Below are 18,859 nucleotides of genomic sequence, written 5' to 3'. Positions count from 1 at the left end.
ATTTTTCATGCATTTGTTACTCAAGGAAAACATACACCCACTTAAATACAGCATTCACATTGTCATTAGCTCATGGTATCAGGTAAGGAAGAAACTGTGCTCCTGTACTACCTATCCTTAGAATTTTCCATGTACATGTAAGTATCCTAAACCCTATAGATATAACACTGTCATCAGCACCTCCCACCTACAAAACATACATTGAACTACATTATGTTTTGAGTCCCTGAAATTGCACTACCACATATAGTGTTCTAAATTTTACTTTTTTATAAGGTTAATGTACACACAGAAGAAAACACCAAGCAATGTTTATTGTGCAATTCCAATAGTTATTTGTGGAATCTTGGTTTAGAGTCAGTCTTCATAGCCTTTGCAACTACCCAGTTTAAACAAAAAGCAACAATCTAATTATATATCTATAAACTTCATGATATTTCTTCAAACATCAAAGCACTAAAAGCACTGATGACTTGTGTTATAATTTTAAAAATATTTTAACACTACACAAATCTTATATATTCCTTTCATAAAATAATCAAGATAATTTGGTTATTTGGACGAGAATTACAGAAACAGAGTCCTTCCCTTGCATCTATAACCTCTGTAAAACTCCAAAAACAGAACAGATGATGAAATAAGGATTTCTTAGTCACTTGGGAGTGTTTGGACTTTAAGATGAGAAAGGGACTGGTATTTTTTGTTCTCTGTGAATTCAGAGCTTCCAGGTGGCACCAGGACTCAGATCTCTGGGATGACTTTACATGGCTTTCACTTTGATTTGTTTCATTTTCATTTGCTTCTTCTCTAATTTCTTTTGCTCACGCCTCAAGGCAGCTTCCTAGAAAAAAAAAAAGGGAATCTAAAGTTCTAAGCACACACAAAAAAATCAAAACTAGAATACTGACTATATTATTATTCAAAAACCGAGGCTTGTACCATAAATAACATTTGAAAAAATAGTTATAAAAATTCCTTATATCTATGGTGGTTAAAGAAAATTAGCTTGAGATGAAGTAAAGGTAACTCAAATCTCAGAAAGAAATTAAACACTACGTTTAAGCAGCCTTAAGCAGCGTTTAAGCAGTAAATCAGAATACTGACTTTTCCTATACCAACTTAACTTTCCAACACCAACTTAACTTTTATCATCACATTTACGTGTATCTGCCAAGGATTTGTACTGCAGTTCAGAAAACCTTAAGATCTTGTTTGTTCAGGCTAACAAGAGATGTTAATTGTGCATCTCTTATTAGCATAGATGTTAAACCTAAGCACAATATTTCGATGTGTAATGTTCAAATGGGAATTTTTATCCTATTTTTATTTAGGAATTACGAGGTTAGACAGAAAGAGAAAAAGAAGCTCCAAACACATTATTTTGGTGGTAAAAGTCACTGGTTATTATTACCTGTACGGAGGGAAACCTTAGAGGCCAAGCCAAAGTATGACTTCACTGTTGGTTACTAGGGGTCACAACTGATTAAAGATTATTTCATATGTAATCTCAAACTTAATATTTTTAGAAGTTTGGGGTAGAAATGTGCTGAGAAATATACTCCCCTATTGGTATAGGATTGAGAAGATATGGAATAGGGAAAACAGAAGCACGTAGTATGGACAGTTATTGACAGTATAACAAATTACATTTCAAAGGGTGATTTGTAAAATTGGTGGTTTGGGAACTTTTGACTATGTTAGGTTTCAACATTAGATGAGGAAAAACTATTTACCAGCGCAGCAGTGGGAAGCTTGAATGTTTATCCAAACATAGCTGTGCTATTGTGTAAGTACCCCAAAGAACCGAACCATCACTGTTAACACTGCTTTTATTTTTAATGTTCATCTATTTATCTTGAGAGAGTGAGTGAGAGAATCCCAAGCAGGCTCTGTGCTGTCAATGCAGAGCCTGATGTGGGGCTCAATCTCATGACTGCAAAAGCAACGACTTGAGCTGGTATCAGGAGTCGGACACTTAACCAACTGAGCCACCCAGGTGTCCCGTTAACACTGCTTTTATAGGAAAACAAAATCAAATGAAAAATGGTGGAAAGGATAAAATGGGAGGAGGCCTGTGGTATCCTGGAGACTGTACTCAACAGCATTAATGACACCATTGCAACTGCAGTGCCCCTCAGCAGCCTCACTGCTTCTTGGCAGCAGGTCTCCTTCATTTCTAAGGATTTTCTTCAGTTCTCGAGATTATTCTCATTAGAATTCACATCTCCCAGAACTTTATTCTCTCTCTTTTTTTTTGACCAGCATTCACAAGGTTTAAAATTTAGAGCTGGACTATGGCATCTTATTTCAAAAAAATGTGAGACTGTGCTGATGTTTAAAACATACCACAACCTACAAAGCTCTTGAGTTTGAGCTTTTGGTTACATACAAAATAGAAAACAAAAATACAAACAAAAATATTAGAACTGTCTAATTCTATAATCAAATTAAAAATCTCATAAAACAAGATGTATTTGGACACGTGCTGGCTTCTATTAAAATTCCTAATTTCTTTCTACTTAAGTTAGGTGTTTGGCTTGAAAAATCACAGTGGAACTTTCAAAATGGGATTGTGCTGGGGAAAGGATCATTTATATCATCCTCCAGGATCACAGACTCAATCTAAGATGGTTTGAAAAGGAAGGATAATTTATTCTCCTTTATAGTGCTATCAAGTAACTAATAATATCCCAAGTACTGACAAAATGCTAAACCTTTAAGTCTGTGTACATTCCTACACAGAATTACCTTAACAGTCAATATGGCACAATAGGTATCCTAATAAATCCTAGTTTTACCACTAAGCAGGGAGAAGAAAAGTCTTACCTCCAGCCTGCGCTGTTTCTCAGGATCTTCCTCATTCATGATTCGCTCCTTCTCTGCTCTTTTCTTTTCCTCACGCCGAGACTGTGCAGCTTCCTGTCTTTGCACATGTGTTAGCTTCAGGAAGTTTTCTTCTACTCGAGCTCTGTTTTTATCTGCTTTTTGTTTGCCCTTTTCCCCAAGAAACAAAGTGTTTCATAAGAAATCCATTTCAATCCATTTCAAGTCCCCTTTAGTATTCTTTTACTTTTCTTTTTCTTAAGTTGGTTTATTTTGAGAGAGAGAGGCAGAGAAGGAGCTGTCAGCGCAGAGACCAACGTGGGGCTCAATCCCACAAACGACAAGATCATGACCTGAGCTGAGATCAAGAGTCAGACACTCAACCCACTGAGCCACCCAGACAACCGTTAGTATTTTTTTAAAAACTATTCCCATTTAGTACTTTCAAGTCAACTAGCAAACTAGCAAAGATATAATCACTGAAATCATTGCTCACTGACTCCCCTGGGGGGAAAATAACAATAAAAGGTGCCAACTTATAATAAAGGCTGTGGGTCTTACCTCTCTGTTGAGTCGGAACTTTTTGGCTTTATCGATAGAATAAATCACCATGTTCATCAAGGGTAGCAAAGCCTCCATATCCTTTGGGTAAGTGTTACCTGAGCCAGGCACTGGAAAACAAAGCCATTTGCCTATTGAGTTAATGGCAGCATTAATACTTCTGGGTCACCCAACTCCGGTGTTTTGTTTGTTTGTTTGTTTGTTTGTTTTAAATAGGCTCCTTTCTCCTTAGTGTCTTAGGCAGCTAAAATGCAGCAGGAAAAAACAAATTAAAATAAATAAAAGGATCTCTTATTGAAGAAACCCAAAAACCAAAAAGCAGGCATGGAGGTAATTTTAAGGTAAGTTTTTGTGGCTTTTAGGAGGGAACAATACTCTCCTTAAGATCGTCTCACAGAAAATGAAGAACTCCGGCTAAGCACAGAACACTTACCATTAAATGTAAACAATAGTGTCCTTTTAGTGTCAGGTAGCTTTAAAGGCTGACCTTCCCTGTCATAAAAGAAAGGCTATTTTAGAACATAAGAAAGATACTTTCCATTCACATAAGTCACTCAATTCACTTAGATGATCAGATACCTGCAAATAATCAGCACAGTATTTGGCTTGGCATCCCAAAGTTGAATAGAATCTCAAAGCCTGAAGGAGCTTTACAGATTCCCTGGTCCACTCGTCTATCTAATGGATGCATTCCCAAGTCATCTTCATTGTACACCTGGGAATTCCAGTGATGCTCCCCAGGCGGGATATATTCCTCTTACCTGGGGAGCCAGAAATGAGCTTGTGTTTAAGTATGAGGCCCGCATTTTAAAGAATATGTTTACTTATTTTGATGGATTTTTATGTTTCACTTCCAACTTCTATCTTCCTATAATGAAACATCTTATTTCTCAGTCAGGGCTCAGAATAAATTTATAAATGATCTACTATAGCATACAGAATTTAGTTCCTACTCACCAAAGATTCCTTTGTAATCTTTGACTATCAACCCTCCTCTCTTCCCCCTACACATAAAAGGCTCCATGAATGTCACAATGTGATACTTTGCCCGCAGTGTTGTTACTAAGTTGAGCAAAGCAAGGATGATGCAATACTATCCAGAGGCATAAGGACCTGAATAATTTTGACACGCAACTAAAATCTGGATTAGCTTTTAACCCAACTCCATAGTTTATGAGAGAGAAGCCCCTAACCAAAAATTTAGGTCAGAACCAATTCTACACCAAGGGTAAACTTAAATGAGTACGCGCTCCTGAGACAGGATGTAATTTCAAACAAACTCGGGTCCTGAATGTGAACAATCAAACAGTATTACTCTAAAGCCAGAAACTCTTATCACATTGACAGCATCTGATAATACACCACGAAAGAATACAATCACTGAACTATTCAAAGGAAGCCAGAAAGGGCCATGAACTATAAAATGCAGAGACTTGCAATCAAACATAAGTCAAACATCACAGATTCATATTAGAAATTAAAAAAGGAAAGAAAAATCTCGACTACAAAGGACAAAGAGATTAGCAATTACATTTTCTTAGTATTTGCCATTCTGTAAGATTATCATACACCTCACTGAGCGGCTGGTGCATACATTCGGTGACACACAGCAAACTGGGAGGCTTGTCTCCCATAGGTTTTCAGTTACCTTCATGACACATGCAGTCCAAGCAAAGGAAAACTTAGGATGCCTGTCATCAACTTCCCTCATTTGACAAGAAAAACTGCAGAAGCACCTTGTGGGTGTTTCAACACAGAAAGCTAGCGGGGACAGTTAATTTCAATATTTTTATCTCATACGTACTCTTGCATAATTTTTGGACCAGAGAACTGGTCTGAAAAATGAACGGATTCAATCTTGTCAGCATAGTGAGTAAGAAAGTGAACCATCTGAAATAAAGAAAAAAAAATTTTTTTTATGTAGGGTTTGATGCATTTCCCTTTTTTTCATAAAGATATTCACTTTTTAATCCTCCTTACTTTTTCAAAATGGCATTAAGGTTAAAGCTTTTAAAAAATGAAATTTAAGATAAGGGATGTCTATGATGAAAATAGCATCTTTCTTTGGTCATACCAATGATCGAATTTCTTATTGAACAGCTGAAAATACATCTCAAAATAATGTTCCAAACAAGAATGAAAGCATGAAGATAAAATCTAAAATAGTTTCAGGGGAGTCTTCATAAGCACATCAACTTGAACTTACATGAGAACTGTCTTTAAGCTACTCCGTGTTTTTAAGATACTGAGATGTGCTACCATTCCACAATCAATAGAAAAAAAAAATGGACTAAATGCCATGGTGATAAGGATTAATGTTGTAGTCCTTTTACAAAAAACTTGAAAGCCACTAGCAATCCTAGGAATAACTTGCTCTTGGTTTAGAGAGATTTACTTGACTAATTAAGCCATCTTTTTTGACAAACTAATCTGTTGCTTAAAGAAGGTATTTTAATGTTTGTGAGGGAAAGGAATAGAGCATTGTCATAAAATGAAGGACTTGTGCCCTGTAAATGCTGAGGTCTGCAAATGTTATGTCTTCTATTGCATTTACCTTTGTGTCCATCATTCCCTCCGTGACTTCTCCCATCTCTGACAGGATGGCCAAGGAGTCTGGCAGTCCATACTTTGCTCCAGACTTAGGTTTGTCGCTACAGAACTCACTCTAGAGGAAGAAGTAATTGAAGATAAGACATGACATTTTATTATAAACAAACTTTCTTCCTCAAGAGAGTATGTTCTGACCTCTTTCAAAGTGGTGCTTAACGATTCAAGTGATATGATTAAATACCCTATGCCCTCAAGTTGAATGTCTATGTAATAAAGAGGGACAGTTTTACATATATTTGAGTTGGGACAACATACCAGATCCTGCATCTCCTTCTGGAGTCGCACCAAGGCTTTCCGAGTGCCAACAGCAAATACATAGGTATCCATGTCTTCATCGTTCATGGTTACTTTTATTTGCTTTAAAAACAATTACAAAACTCACCTGTTAGTTTCCTATGATAGCCCCCAAGATTCCCACCCCTTGGTGTGTACATCCTCCCCTTGAATGGGAGGAACCTGTGAAAATGATGGATATCATTCCCATGATTATGTTGTGTCGTGTGGCAGAAGGTTGCTGATTAGATGACCGAGTTAGTCAAAAGGGACTTTATCCTGGAATGATCTAACCAAGTGAGCCCTCAACTCAAAAGGGACAGGGCCCTAGTTGAAGAAAAAAGTTGAAGTGGGAAAGGGCTTATGGGGGGAACCATGTGCCAAAGACTGCAGAATGGCCTTTAGGAGCTGAATGGTTTCCAGTTGGCAACAGTAGGAAACTGGGAACTTAACAACCATGGGGACATGACTTCTGCCAACCACCTAAATGATCTTGAGAAGAGGACCCCATGCTCTAGAACTTCAAGTTGCCGCACATTTAGATTTGCTGGGAGGGCAGTACAATCCAAAGAGAGCCTGGAAGCTCTGCACACCACCTCCACCCCCACACCTTACCTGAATGGGGCTATTCCTGAATAGATTTCATTTTTAAATAATCTCCATATCCAACCATGGGTCTTGAACTCACAACCCCAAGATCAAGAGTCCCATGCTCTACCAACTGAGCCAAGGAACTCTTGATTTATAGCCAGGTAATCAGGAGTACGATGGCCTGGGACTTGCAACTGGCATCTGAAGTGCGAGCAGTCTCACGGGACTCAGATTTTTTTTACTCGTGGAATCTGGCACCAACTCCAAGTATACAGTATCAGAAGTGAATAGAACTGAATTGCTGGACATAAACAGCTGGTATCTGGACAATCAGAGAATTGCTTGCTCACGTTGGAAAATACCACAGAGATAGCTAAATAGTTTTTAATAAACTGCATTGGACCAGGGAGATAAAGTAAAAAAACCTGAAGAGTCCGGTATGATAAAACATGACACTATTTGTCATGTTAATCATATTTTAAAACGTCTGGGCCAAAAATGATCAGTATTTCGAAGGGAAGTGTTAAAGTACAGAAATATAGCGAAGACCTGGCAAGATGGCAGCTATAAAAGGAAAGATTTTCTGCTTTTCCATTGTTGAGCAGAAATTACACAAAACAACACCTTAAAAAAAACAAACCAACCCAGGAAAAGGACTAAAAAATATAGAAAATCATGTTTGTTGAGGCTGTTTATCTTTGCAGAAAAAAAGGGATAAAATGATTGCTGGCTGAGGGAAAACAGATTAAATCTACCTCAGGGAAGAACTGAAAAGGATTAAAACAACACTCTAAAGAAGAGTTTCCACAAAAAGATAGCTGAAGATGCAGCAAAATTTCCTCCTTTCTACCTAATCAGATGGTAACTAGTAGGAGAAAGAATGACAGGACTCCTAACTGATGAGTCTCTAAAAATTAGTAGATTGAACCATCAGTGGCCATATTAGAAAAATTTAAATGAATAAAAGATAGGTTTGCAACTAAAAATGAGACCTTTAAAATGAGTTTCAAGCCAATGACCTCCCCCCGGCCCCCCAGCAAGTTCTGTGCCCAATGTGGGACTTGAACTCACAACCCCAATATCAAGAGTCATACACTCCAGACTGAGCCAGCCAAGTACCCCAATCCAATGACATTTCAAAGTATCTAATTATATTACTTATACAGCAATTGTTAACCAAATAATGCTTTGTATTTTGACATATATGCAGCCATTTCTTGTTCTACTAGTATATATGAGAAACTATATTTTTTTATATTTTGGATTCTTGTAGCATTGGGAGGCAGCACTTACTTATTGAATGAATGGAGGGGGGAATGTGGCATTTTTGACAAAGGACACAATCTGCAGATCAACATGTTGATTTAAATAAAGGGAAGAAGGTATACCAAACAATAAGGTCCCCAGATCACAATTTAAGCTCATTCAGCCAAAGACGTATTATTTGAAGCAAAAAATATTTGAAAAGAAACCCATCTTGCTGTCAAGATAAAAGCATACACAAGGCACAGAGTAAGACATGAGGGCAAACTGTCTGTGACAACTATTCCCCCCACCCCCCCATCATCCAGGCTGACTCAGCAAACCTACCTAGTGCTACAGTATTATCTCCTTCCCTACAAAAAGCACATGTTCCCACTCCTCACAGTTGGCACCCTAAGTAGAAGGTAATCTGTTGAAATAGAAAAGGGTCCATTTTTGGCAAGGGACACAAGTTGCCTGAAATTCAAACAGAATCCAGGCAAGGAATGGAATAGACTCTAAGAAGTTAAGAATTCAATGTATACATAGAAAACTACTAAAAATACATACCACTTGATCACTCACTGGTCTCATCATCCGGGCCAGGACATTCAGTAAGTCTTGTCTCTTGAGGAACTGAGAAAACAAGGGAATAGTTGCAACTTTTATTACTATAAAGAAAAGACCTTGAGAGGGGAATCACATGTTTTATCAAATATACTCTACATTTACCAGTTAGTAGAAAGATGATTTTTAGACCTAATTTAGTCAAAAAAGAAAGGATAAGACACTGAATTTGGCCTTGGAATCATACTGGAGAAAAATTAAAGGAAGATATACATTGTACCAGAAATTCTGTACTTACCCTCAGCTGGATAAGCATCCCTTCACAGCACACTCGACCAGAACACCACAGGTTGTAGATATGTTCATTCTCCTGGTTCAGCTTTCCTGTGCTTGTGGCTTCTTTGTTAGTTCCATCATCCCCTAGGGGTAAACCCACTTAATGTGATTCACTGAGAATGTTGGGGCCCAATCACCACATCTTCCTCCATTCTGACCCCCAAATGATCATACCTTTAGTGAAGCAATACTTTGCTATCTTATAGAACTCTTCTTTGGACATATGTTACAACAAATGGGCATCATTCCTTTTAATATTCTTTATTGTCTCCACCAAAAAAACTAGACTCCAGGGTGCCTGGCTGGCTCAGTTGGTAGAGCACGCAACTCTTCATCTCGGGGTTGTGAGTTCGAGCCCCATGTTGGGTGTAGAGATTACTTAAAAATATAATCTTAAAGGGGCACCTGGGTGGCTCAGTCAGTTAAGCCTCTGACTCTTGGTTTCAGCTCAGGTCATTATCTCACAGGCTCTGCATGGACAGCAGGAACCTGCTTAGGATTCTCTCTCCTCCTCTTTCTGCCCCTCCCCTGCTTGCTCTCTCTCTTTCAAAATAAATAAACTTAAAAAAAAATTTTTTTTAAATTATGGACTCAAGATGACTTATTAATGATGATCTGATTGGAATATAAATGCCTCAGAATTAGCTACAAAATGGAGCAAAGTCAGTTTAAATGTCTGTCAAAAGTTAAAACTAACAAAAGGAAACTCCTATGCAGTAAATAAAAAGTACCATTAATACAAACTATTCACCACTCCCTCTTGTGTATCCTATGGATTAACTTTAACCAAATTTGCTTTTCCAACAGCAACATGGTAACACTGGCATTGAGTTGTATTTTAGATCTAGAGAGACCTCAAATTCCAATCATTTCCTCCCTTCATTTAATCCATTAAGTGTACAAATTGCTCGACCTCACAAGGTAAAGCAGACTGACACACCAAATGAAAACACATGAGGGGAAGTGGAAGGCATTAAAGGCTGTTTCTTTTTTTCCTAATTTCCAAGTCAAAAAGTACTCTGAAATACTATGGTACAGTGGAGAGAGCACAGACTTTGAAAGCAGGTAGACTACGTTCTAGTATCATGTTGCAATGTACTAGCTTAGACAAACTGTAACATTCTTGGACTTCAGTTCCTCTAGAAAACAGAAACTGTTTCCAAGTAAGTGTCGTTACAAGGATTACATAAGAAACAACGTATGCAAAGGACCTAATATAACAAAAAGGCAATCTGCTAAAGAGCTGAGCAGATAGATACTTAGTAGGAAACAAAGTATGAAAGGTCAAACTGAGGTGAAGGTGGGTTGAGTCCACTTTACTCTCTAGGCCACACAAGTCCAGGGGTTCCTCTAAGATACTTTAGTGCGTACCTTCTCAGTGGATCCAAAACTAAAGTTCCCAGAACTTGAGGGAATTCTAAGGGATTTCTAATTTCTAAAAGATGAACTGAAAGCATTTATCAAGCTACCTAAAATGTCAAAATTCCTTACTGACTAATGAAAAATTAGAAAATTACTTCATAAATGCAATTAATTCAGTACATGCAACCTAATAAAAATGGGATCCTTGAGAAAAAAAAAAGCATCCTCTTCAGCAGTCCATGAAAGCAGTTAGAGGCTTATACTGAGGGCAACAAATAGTTCTTACCAGGTGGCGTTCGAGCATGCAGCTGGTTTTGTATTGGCCCAACTTACCTACTAAGGTAAAGTTGCTCTCCAGAAGCTCTCTATGAGTGTTAAACCAGGCTTGGGCAAGGCGGCTGTTTTTATTCTTCCCGATGATATAATTCATGATGTAGGCGAGCAGACCAGTTACCATCAAAATTTCTAGATAATAACTCTCCCAACTGTTCTGGAGGTGTGCAGGAACCTAAAGATGAACAATCATTCCATTTAATGTTGGCTGAGGCTGAAGGAGATGGAGTCCATCCAACTCATGGGATAGAGGAGAATAAAAAAACCCATAAAGAGAAGTGGATAATTTAGATAACTGTCATTGATCATGGTTATACTTTGAAAAATATGCCCATTTTGTTTTCTAGGTCAGCCTCAGAAAGATTCTTTAAGGAAATGTGAGGACAATCAAACAGAATGAAAAGCTGGAAAGCCCTCTGTATTAAACTTGATTCTGAGTCCCACCCCAAATAAATCCAGTTTCTAGTCTTATCATTCCTCGATAAATAAAACTAGGAGGGCCAGAATAAGAACATAGGGGTTGCTTCTCTCGGTGTGGTTTTATCAGAAGAATTGATAACAAACTCTTTCACAGCTCCCACCATTACATCAACACCAGCTACATGTCACTAGTTATATTTCTGGGATTAATGACAACCAGATATTTTGTTGGTTAGTTTAGAATTCAGAATCCTGTATACCTACATCAACAATTGTTATTGGGTCTTTATTTTTGCTAGAAGAAGTGTCTGGTTTGTCTTCATAACCTTCAAATTCTTCATCATCATATGGCTCACTCTCCGTATCTCCCTCCTACAAAAACGAGGCACAATCTGTTTCCCCCTACAAATGTGGCCAGCAATTGCATCTCATTTTTGTAGGCAGTATTTGTAGAGGAAAACAGAACATGTAAGCAGCAGCACAGAACACAGATATTCCATGTTTGTAAGAAATGATAACTCTCCATGCATTTCTAGATAATAACTCTCCCAACTGTTCTGGAGGTGTGCAGGAACCTAAAGATGAACAATCATTCCATTTAATGTTGGCTGAGGCTGAAGGAGATGGAGTCCATCCAACTCATGGGATACAATTCCCACCCACACATGGTATTCACTACCCCTTCCAGCCAGGCTCTCCATAGGAGAAAAATACAATCCATTCTTCCATCAATGTAAAAGGTGGGAACCTACCAAAAAATTTAGAAGAGTTCCACCTACCAAACAAAAATAAAGATACCAGAGGGTAAGATATCACTCCCTAGATGTGGGTGTTACTTTTTTTTTTTTAACGTTTATTTATTTTTGAGAGAGAGGAAGTGTCTCACTCTGTCTCTACAGAGTGAGAGCGGGAAAGGGGCAGAGAGAGAGGGAGACACAAAATCTGAAGCAGGCTCCATTCTCTGAGATGTCAGCACAGAGCCCGACACGGGGCTTGAACTCACAGACCACGAGATCATGACCTGAACTGAAGTCAGACGCTTAACTGACTGAGCTACCCAGGCACCCCTGGGTGTTACTTTTAATGTCTAGGGAAAGTGTCAGTTACAAATTTTCCCATGCTTCCACTTTCCTAAGAAATCAAGAAAAAGAACTTCACCTGGGTATCTGCATCTTCAAAATCTCCTTCTTGGTTTTCATCCTGCCCTTCCAACTCCACGGTGGTCTCATCTTCATCATCTTCAGTAGTTATCACCCGTTGAGGAGATTCAGTAATAGAATCTTCTGTGACATCTTCAAATTCAGCAAAGTCATTATCATCATATTCCACTATGTCTTCCTCATCATCAAAATCATCAAATTTGGCTTCAGAGACACTCCCAAACACCAAAAGGACAACACAGAAAGCAAGGAAGGCTTTCATTGCACCTTAAAAATGAGTTAAAAAAAAACCAAAAAACAAAAACCCTTAATGGACAGCCATTCTGCACATACCAAATTTTGTAATAAAAAATATATCTATGATTCTCTCCTGCTTTAAAAAAACTTAATACTATTCATTTCAAATAGTGTTATATAAAGAGCAATGGTGAGGGTCAAGAGATCTGGGTACTAGTCTGGACTGTGTCACTACTTATCTGTTAAATCCTGGGCAAGTCGTTTAATTTCTTTAGGTTGGTTTCCATTAACACTGGGTATTAAGTTTTGTTTTGTTTTGTTTTGTTTTTGAGAGCCTATAAAAGCTTTATATAGGAACTGGGAAGTGGTATAATGAAATAAGAATGAGATCCAACTATTGATCCATTAGCAGTAATAAATGGATAGAAAAGCTACTCATCCTTAGATCAATTTTGTGTGTATCCGGATATCTGAATATCAATAATCAAAGCACATGTTTAATATACAAAAGTTCTAGGCCCTGTCCTAAAGGCTTTACAAAAAGCAACTAATTTAATCCTCATAACCCTTTGAGGAAAGTAACATATTAACATCCCCATTTCACAGACAAGTAAAAGGAGGCAGAGTAACACAACTAGTTACGCTAAGTAACACAACTACCAAGTGGCATAGAGCTACGATTTGATCCCAGTTATGTCTCCAGAATCCCTACCATATGAACCATTTCTCAAGTGGCTTCTCAAATGTAGGCCAGTGACTATGATTTTTATATCACTTACTTAAAGTAGTAATTAAATAAATAGAATTAAATTCATCAGTATTTCACAGCTTTCTAAAAAGAACACTAGATGTTCCACCACCCAAATAAGTTTCTGAACCAACAAATAACATGAAATCAGATCTGTGACAAAAATGTGCCAAATGATATGAAAACAAAGAGGACAATGAAATCATCTTATCAAACAGGTAAGGCTTTACCAAAAAAGGGAGAACATTTGATCTAGAGTTTAAAAAGTAGTTAGATTTAAACCATCAAATCTATTTAGGCTGTACTTCCAGTCCTCATCTCTCATCTAAACACCAGCCCTATAGCACCGATTTTCTAACAGACACATCCATTTTCATGTCCTACAGACTTTTTTTCTGTACAAGGTCAAATACTAAACATTTTAGGCTCTGTGAACAACATATTGGTCTCAATTGCATATTCTTTTTTAAAACAACCCTTTAAAAATGCAAAAAAAAAAACAACCCCAAAAAAACCCCATTCTTACTTCATAGGCTATACAGAAACAGTCTGTCTCTCAGGCTGCAGTCTGCTGATTACTGCCTGACGATCATCTCAAAATCAACAGGTACCTGAATTTCTCCATTAATATCAATCCCATTTTTCCAGGCTTAACTTGTTGAAAAGAGTGAGATATCTAATCCTTGTGTTTCCTTCTTTGGTTCCCAAAGTCACCATGATAATCCAAGTTACCATCACCTGCTGAACAATCAAAGTATTATCCTAAATGGTCTCCCCATCTCAACTCGCTCCCTACTTCTCTTACCAAAAAAACTGTATCATCTTCCTAAAATACAACTTTTGTTACCTAACAATTCAATAACCACCAAAGGCTAACAAATTCCTACAGAATATTATAAACTCCTCTGGCTTTTACTGCTTTTCAGAAGATGATCCTACCATATCTAATCAAATTACCCTCATTGAACATATCACCACATCAGATTAACTATGGCAAGAGAAGTAAAACATGATTCCTGAATAATCATAAATTTGCATGATACTTTAGCTTCAAGGATATGTGTTACAATATTATTTATGATAGTAAAAAATTTGCAACTCTTAGGTTAAACTTGGACACATACAAAAAATAAATTTACTTTTTGTCCATTAAAAATCATTACAAATAGGGCACCTGGGTGGCTCAGTCGGTTAGGTGTCCAGCTCTCCATTTCCACTCAGGTCATGAGCCCCATATTGGGCTCTGTACTGATGGTGCAGAGCCTGCTTGGGATTCCTCTCTCTCCCTCTCTCCCTACCCCTCCCCTGCTCACACACTCTCTTTCAAAAAAATAAACAAACAAAAAATCGTTACAAATGAAGCGAGAAACCATGTTGTTTTAGAAGCACATACACAAAACCAAAAAGGTTTAGAAGGACATATTTTATAAGTAATTATTTTGTATAGTAAGATAATGAGCATTTTGCCTTTACTTTTTCTTTTTTTCCTATGATGTGTTTTTGTAATAAAAAATTCTCTTAAAAACTAAAAGCATGGTTCCTGCATGAAAGAAGGTGCTGCAGACTATAGAATAGCTATATTACAGACTCCTGAAATAATGTATTTTAAAGTCTGGTATAATAGAGCATTGGGTTTGTAGACCCAAGTCAGAGAAATTAGGCTAGAAAGGACAGCAGGAGCCAGATCATGATGGTCCTTATTTAAATACCACACTAAGAAGTCTGGATAATTAGAATCACCTAAAGGATTTAGGTAGGAGTGGCACTATCAGATTTGCAAGTTAACCCTGACAGCTCATATACAGGAAGAATTGGAAAAGTAGAAGTGTTGAGATAGTCAGATAAGATTGAACTGGCAGTGGTATTGGGAATGAAGAGGAAAACAGATTTGACAGATACTAAGAATTATACATGTCAGCATACAGTGACGGGATATAGGGAATGTGGGAAAGGAAGATCTGGGTGATTCCAAATTTTGGCTTGATTCATAGCCAGACAAAGTCATCCTTGAGATAAAGAACAAAGCGGGAGGGGGAAGACAATAAATTAAATTTACTACCTGTTGAAAAGTCTGGAGTATTTTCAGGCAGTATGTTAGATGATTAACATTTATCTCTTGATTTTCACAAAATCCCTACAAAAAGTATAACTTATTTTAGAGAGGGAGAAAAGGAAGTATTTGAAATACTTATATTGTATAAGTATTGTATATAATGCTTACATAAGTATTTCAAATACTTATATTTGAAATATAAGTCTGGAGTTCAGCATACAAGTCTAAGATGCAAACAGAGACGGTGCAGGAATGGATGAGATCACCAGGGAGTATTAAGAGTTAGGTTTAAAAAAAAAGCACCAGGACACCTGGGTGGCTCAGTTGTTAAGCATCCAATATCAGCTCAGGTCATGATCTCATGGTTCATGGGTTCAAGCCCTGCTGACAGCTCAGAGCCTGGCGCCTGTTTCAGATTCTGTCTCCCTGTCTCTCTGCCCCTCCCCCACTTATAAACGTTAAAAAAAATTTTTTTTTAAAGCACCAAAAACTCTTGAAACATATCATTACAGCTAAGAACTGGAATGGGAAAGTAAGGAATGGTTAGAAAAAAAGAAGAGACTCTGGTCAAAGAGGTAACATAGAAGTCAAAAGGAGAAGTCTATTTCTAAGAAGGAAACAGAGCTCAGTTTCAATTGCTGCAGAAAGTTCAAGTAAGATATGGACCAGAAATTTCCAAATGCTAACAATGAAATCATTATTGGCAACTGCAGGGAAGTGGTTAGGATGAAAATCAGAATGCAGGGAGTTTAGTACTAACAGGGTGAGCGGTGGCAAAAGGGAGTATGCACAACTCTTCTTTTTTTTTTTTAATGTTTATTTATTTTTGAGAAGGAGAGTGTGAGCAGGGGAGGGGCAGAAAGAGAGAGGGAGACACAGTATCTGAGGCAGGCTCCAGGCTCTGAGCTGCAGCACAGAGCCTGACACGGGGCTTGAACCCATGCACTGCGAGATTATGACCTGAGCCGAAGTTAGACGCTTTATCGACTGAGCCACCCAGGTGTCCCGATGCACTACTCCTTCAAGGTGCTCTGGGACAGTGAATATTCTATATCTCATATTTACAACACTGTAAATTCTTTTTTTTTTAAGTAGGCTCCATGCCCAACATGGGGCTTGAACTCATGACCCTGAGATTGAGAGTCTCATGCTCTTGTGACTGAGCCACCAAGGTGCCCCAACAACACTGTAAATTATTAAAGGAATCAGTTCAATCAAAGGTTATTGCCTAATACCTTGCAATGCAAGGCTGCTCAAGAAATATACTCAGAACTGAACAAAGTTCATAAAATGTGAAAGGCACAAATGATTTGAGAAATGCCATAAAGGACAGGCTAATCCTTTCCAATATCTGATCTTTAAGGTTAGCACCAGGGGACATTTTATGGAAAAACATAGTTGCCTTCTCAACACCAACCTCAAAAGAGGTTTGTGATGTGTCTCCAAACATTGTTAGCTTCCTTTAATTATCTTTATTATAGTCAAAATTGGAAGAAATATGAAAAAGAGTATGTACTTTGGTGGAGTTACATTTAGTTTAAAACATCAGCCCTACCATTTACAAGTCATATGATCTTAAACTAATTACTTAAAATTCCCTGTTCCTCACATACAAAAAAGGGATATCCATTCACTACATGCCTCATAGGGCTGTAGTTGCTATTACAGGAGATATGTGCCTGGCACATGTGAAGTATTCATTAAATACTAATTCTCATTATTTCCTTCCCCTGTGCCTTAGGAACACCCTTTAAGATTTAAAAACCTTAACTTTTAGTGCTTCCCTTTTCAGATCCCAGTTTTATACTTTTTCAAATAGAAGCAAATAAAGATTAACATTAGCACAGTCAACTTGCTTAACTGCCAAAAAGTCTGATCATTTCCAATTGAACTTCCACTTAGAATGTTCACACCATAGAAACATTTGAAGAAAACTCAGCACTGTAACAAGCCGCCTTCAAGGTTATTTAGGTTAAAATTATCCAAGTCACTTATACCTTGGCCTTCCCTCTGAGAAGTTTCTCAGCTGCACCTGTCATTTCATTTCTCAAAAGCACAACTCCCTGCCAGGCCACCCAGTCCTGAGAGTCCTGGGGCAGGGAACACAAGCACTAACAAGTCTGGTTTGATTATCTCCTGCTAGCTCACCCGGTAGTCTCTCCAAAACTGGATCTGGACTTAAAAACCAAAGAGGAAGAAGTGGAGAAATCACTCCTTGTTGTCGTTTCAGATTAGGCCTTTCTGACAACTGCCAGACTATGAGACTTCTGGAAAACATGCAGACATTCCCGTGTCTCTTTACACCCGTTGGATAAAAATACTTTTATGTTAGAAATGGCCACAGAAATTGTTGCTTCTGTTAAACCACCAGGGTTTTTCCATGGAGAGTCAATTCATCCCAACGGCCATACTCCATTCTTCCTGCTGCACACTTTAAGCTTCCTGTAACTTTGCCCTTCTAGTTGGCATCTGCCCACAGCTCTGCGGGTAAGTTCTCAAAAACCGTTAAAATCACTCCAACCTCGAAGACCAAAAGAAAATGGGCTTTGGTGTGGGCAAAGCTTGTCTTTAGTTTTTAAGGTCAGCAGAGGTGAGAAGGAGCGATCCATGTCACCCTGAGCCTGACAGGGGGGTTGGGTGGGAATCAGGACCGGAGTAGGCCACGCAACTTAAAAGTCACCGCTCGGTCCGGCCCGGCCCCACCGACTAACGCGTCATGGTCCGTTTCCTACCTGTATCGGCGTCTAGAACCTAGCCAAGCGCTCCTGCAGCCGTCGTTTCTCCGCCCGGCCGCCACCTGCACGATCACCGAGATTTTACCACTCCCGATCCCTCTAGGACACAGCCGTACCAGGTAGCTCAGTCACGCTGAGCCACTCTTCACGTACCCTCCGCTATCCGTTACGTAGAATGCGTGCGGACTGTCTGCGCCTGCGCGCAGTTGGGGAGCGGGGGCGGGACGCAGCCTCGGGAACCGCGCGAGACCTCCTCCTCCCCCGCCCAGCTGAGACAAGGTGGGGCTGCTGGGAAAATTACATAATCCCGGCCCCCGGGCCGGAACCGCCCACGCTGTTCCCAACCCTCTCCACTAGGGTTCAAATTGTCATCACTCTGAGCTGGTGCTCCGGAAGCTAAAGGTGGCCATGCTCTATGGGACCACGTGGCTAGAGGCATGCAGAGAAATGTTGCCTAGGTCGTATTTAAAAAGGACCAGAGTTTAGGGAGTCCACAATTTTATGTATAAGTGGTTTCCGCCCAAGGCCTTTTCTTGAGATTTCTAGGCGGCTATCACTGCTACGCTTTCTTCACCCGTAGGCCCACTTCTTGGGCTACAAGCACTGCCCCCCTCAAAGCATCAGTGTCTGGACAGTGAAAGTCTGCGAGGTGTTCTGGAGCTTTAAGGTCCGGAGCCCGCGGCGCCTTCCGGGAACCGTAGCCCGAGGCTCCGCCTTCCGGCCCGCTCTCTCTGCACTGCGCATGTCAGCTTTGCATTCCCCTCCCCCCGGTCAGCAACGGGCCGAGAAGCGGCGGCGGCGGAGGCGG

At 39.1% G+C, this 18,859-nt stretch overlaps 1 protein-coding gene across 1 annotated transcript; it reads right to left on the bottom strand.

The window, feature by feature from the left end:
• Positions 1–295: 295 nt before the first annotated feature.
• CCDC47 (coiled-coil domain containing 47) lies at positions 296–18,234 on the bottom strand. The gene is made up of 13 exons (XM_019466569.2): positions 18,049–18,234; positions 12,277–12,545; positions 11,383–11,490; positions 10,699–10,873; positions 8,966–9,087; positions 8,671–8,736; positions 6,250–6,351; positions 5,939–6,049; positions 5,189–5,274; positions 3,818–3,876; positions 3,385–3,494; positions 2,827–2,994; positions 296–841 (listed from the first exon to the last, which is right to left on the bottom strand). The coding sequence occupies exons 2-13, from the start codon at positions 12,538–12,540 to the stop codon at positions 761–763; spliced, it is 1,452 nt and encodes a 483-aa protein (XP_019322114.1). The 5' UTR covers positions 12,541–12,545; positions 18,049–18,234; the 3' UTR covers positions 296–760.
• Between the last annotated feature and the right edge of the window lie 625 nt (positions 18,235–18,859).

This window comes from Panthera pardus, unplaced genomic scaffold, assembly GCF_024362965.1.
Source record: "Panthera pardus isolate Hobbes unplaced genomic scaffold, ASM2436296v1 HiC_scaffold_3, whole genome shotgun sequence".
In the NCBI taxonomy this organism is placed as follows: Eukaryota; Metazoa; Chordata; class Mammalia; order Carnivora; family Felidae; genus Panthera; species Panthera pardus.
The sequence above is the reverse complement of the archived record's forward strand: the minus strand, read 5'-3'. Positions and strand labels throughout refer to the sequence as shown.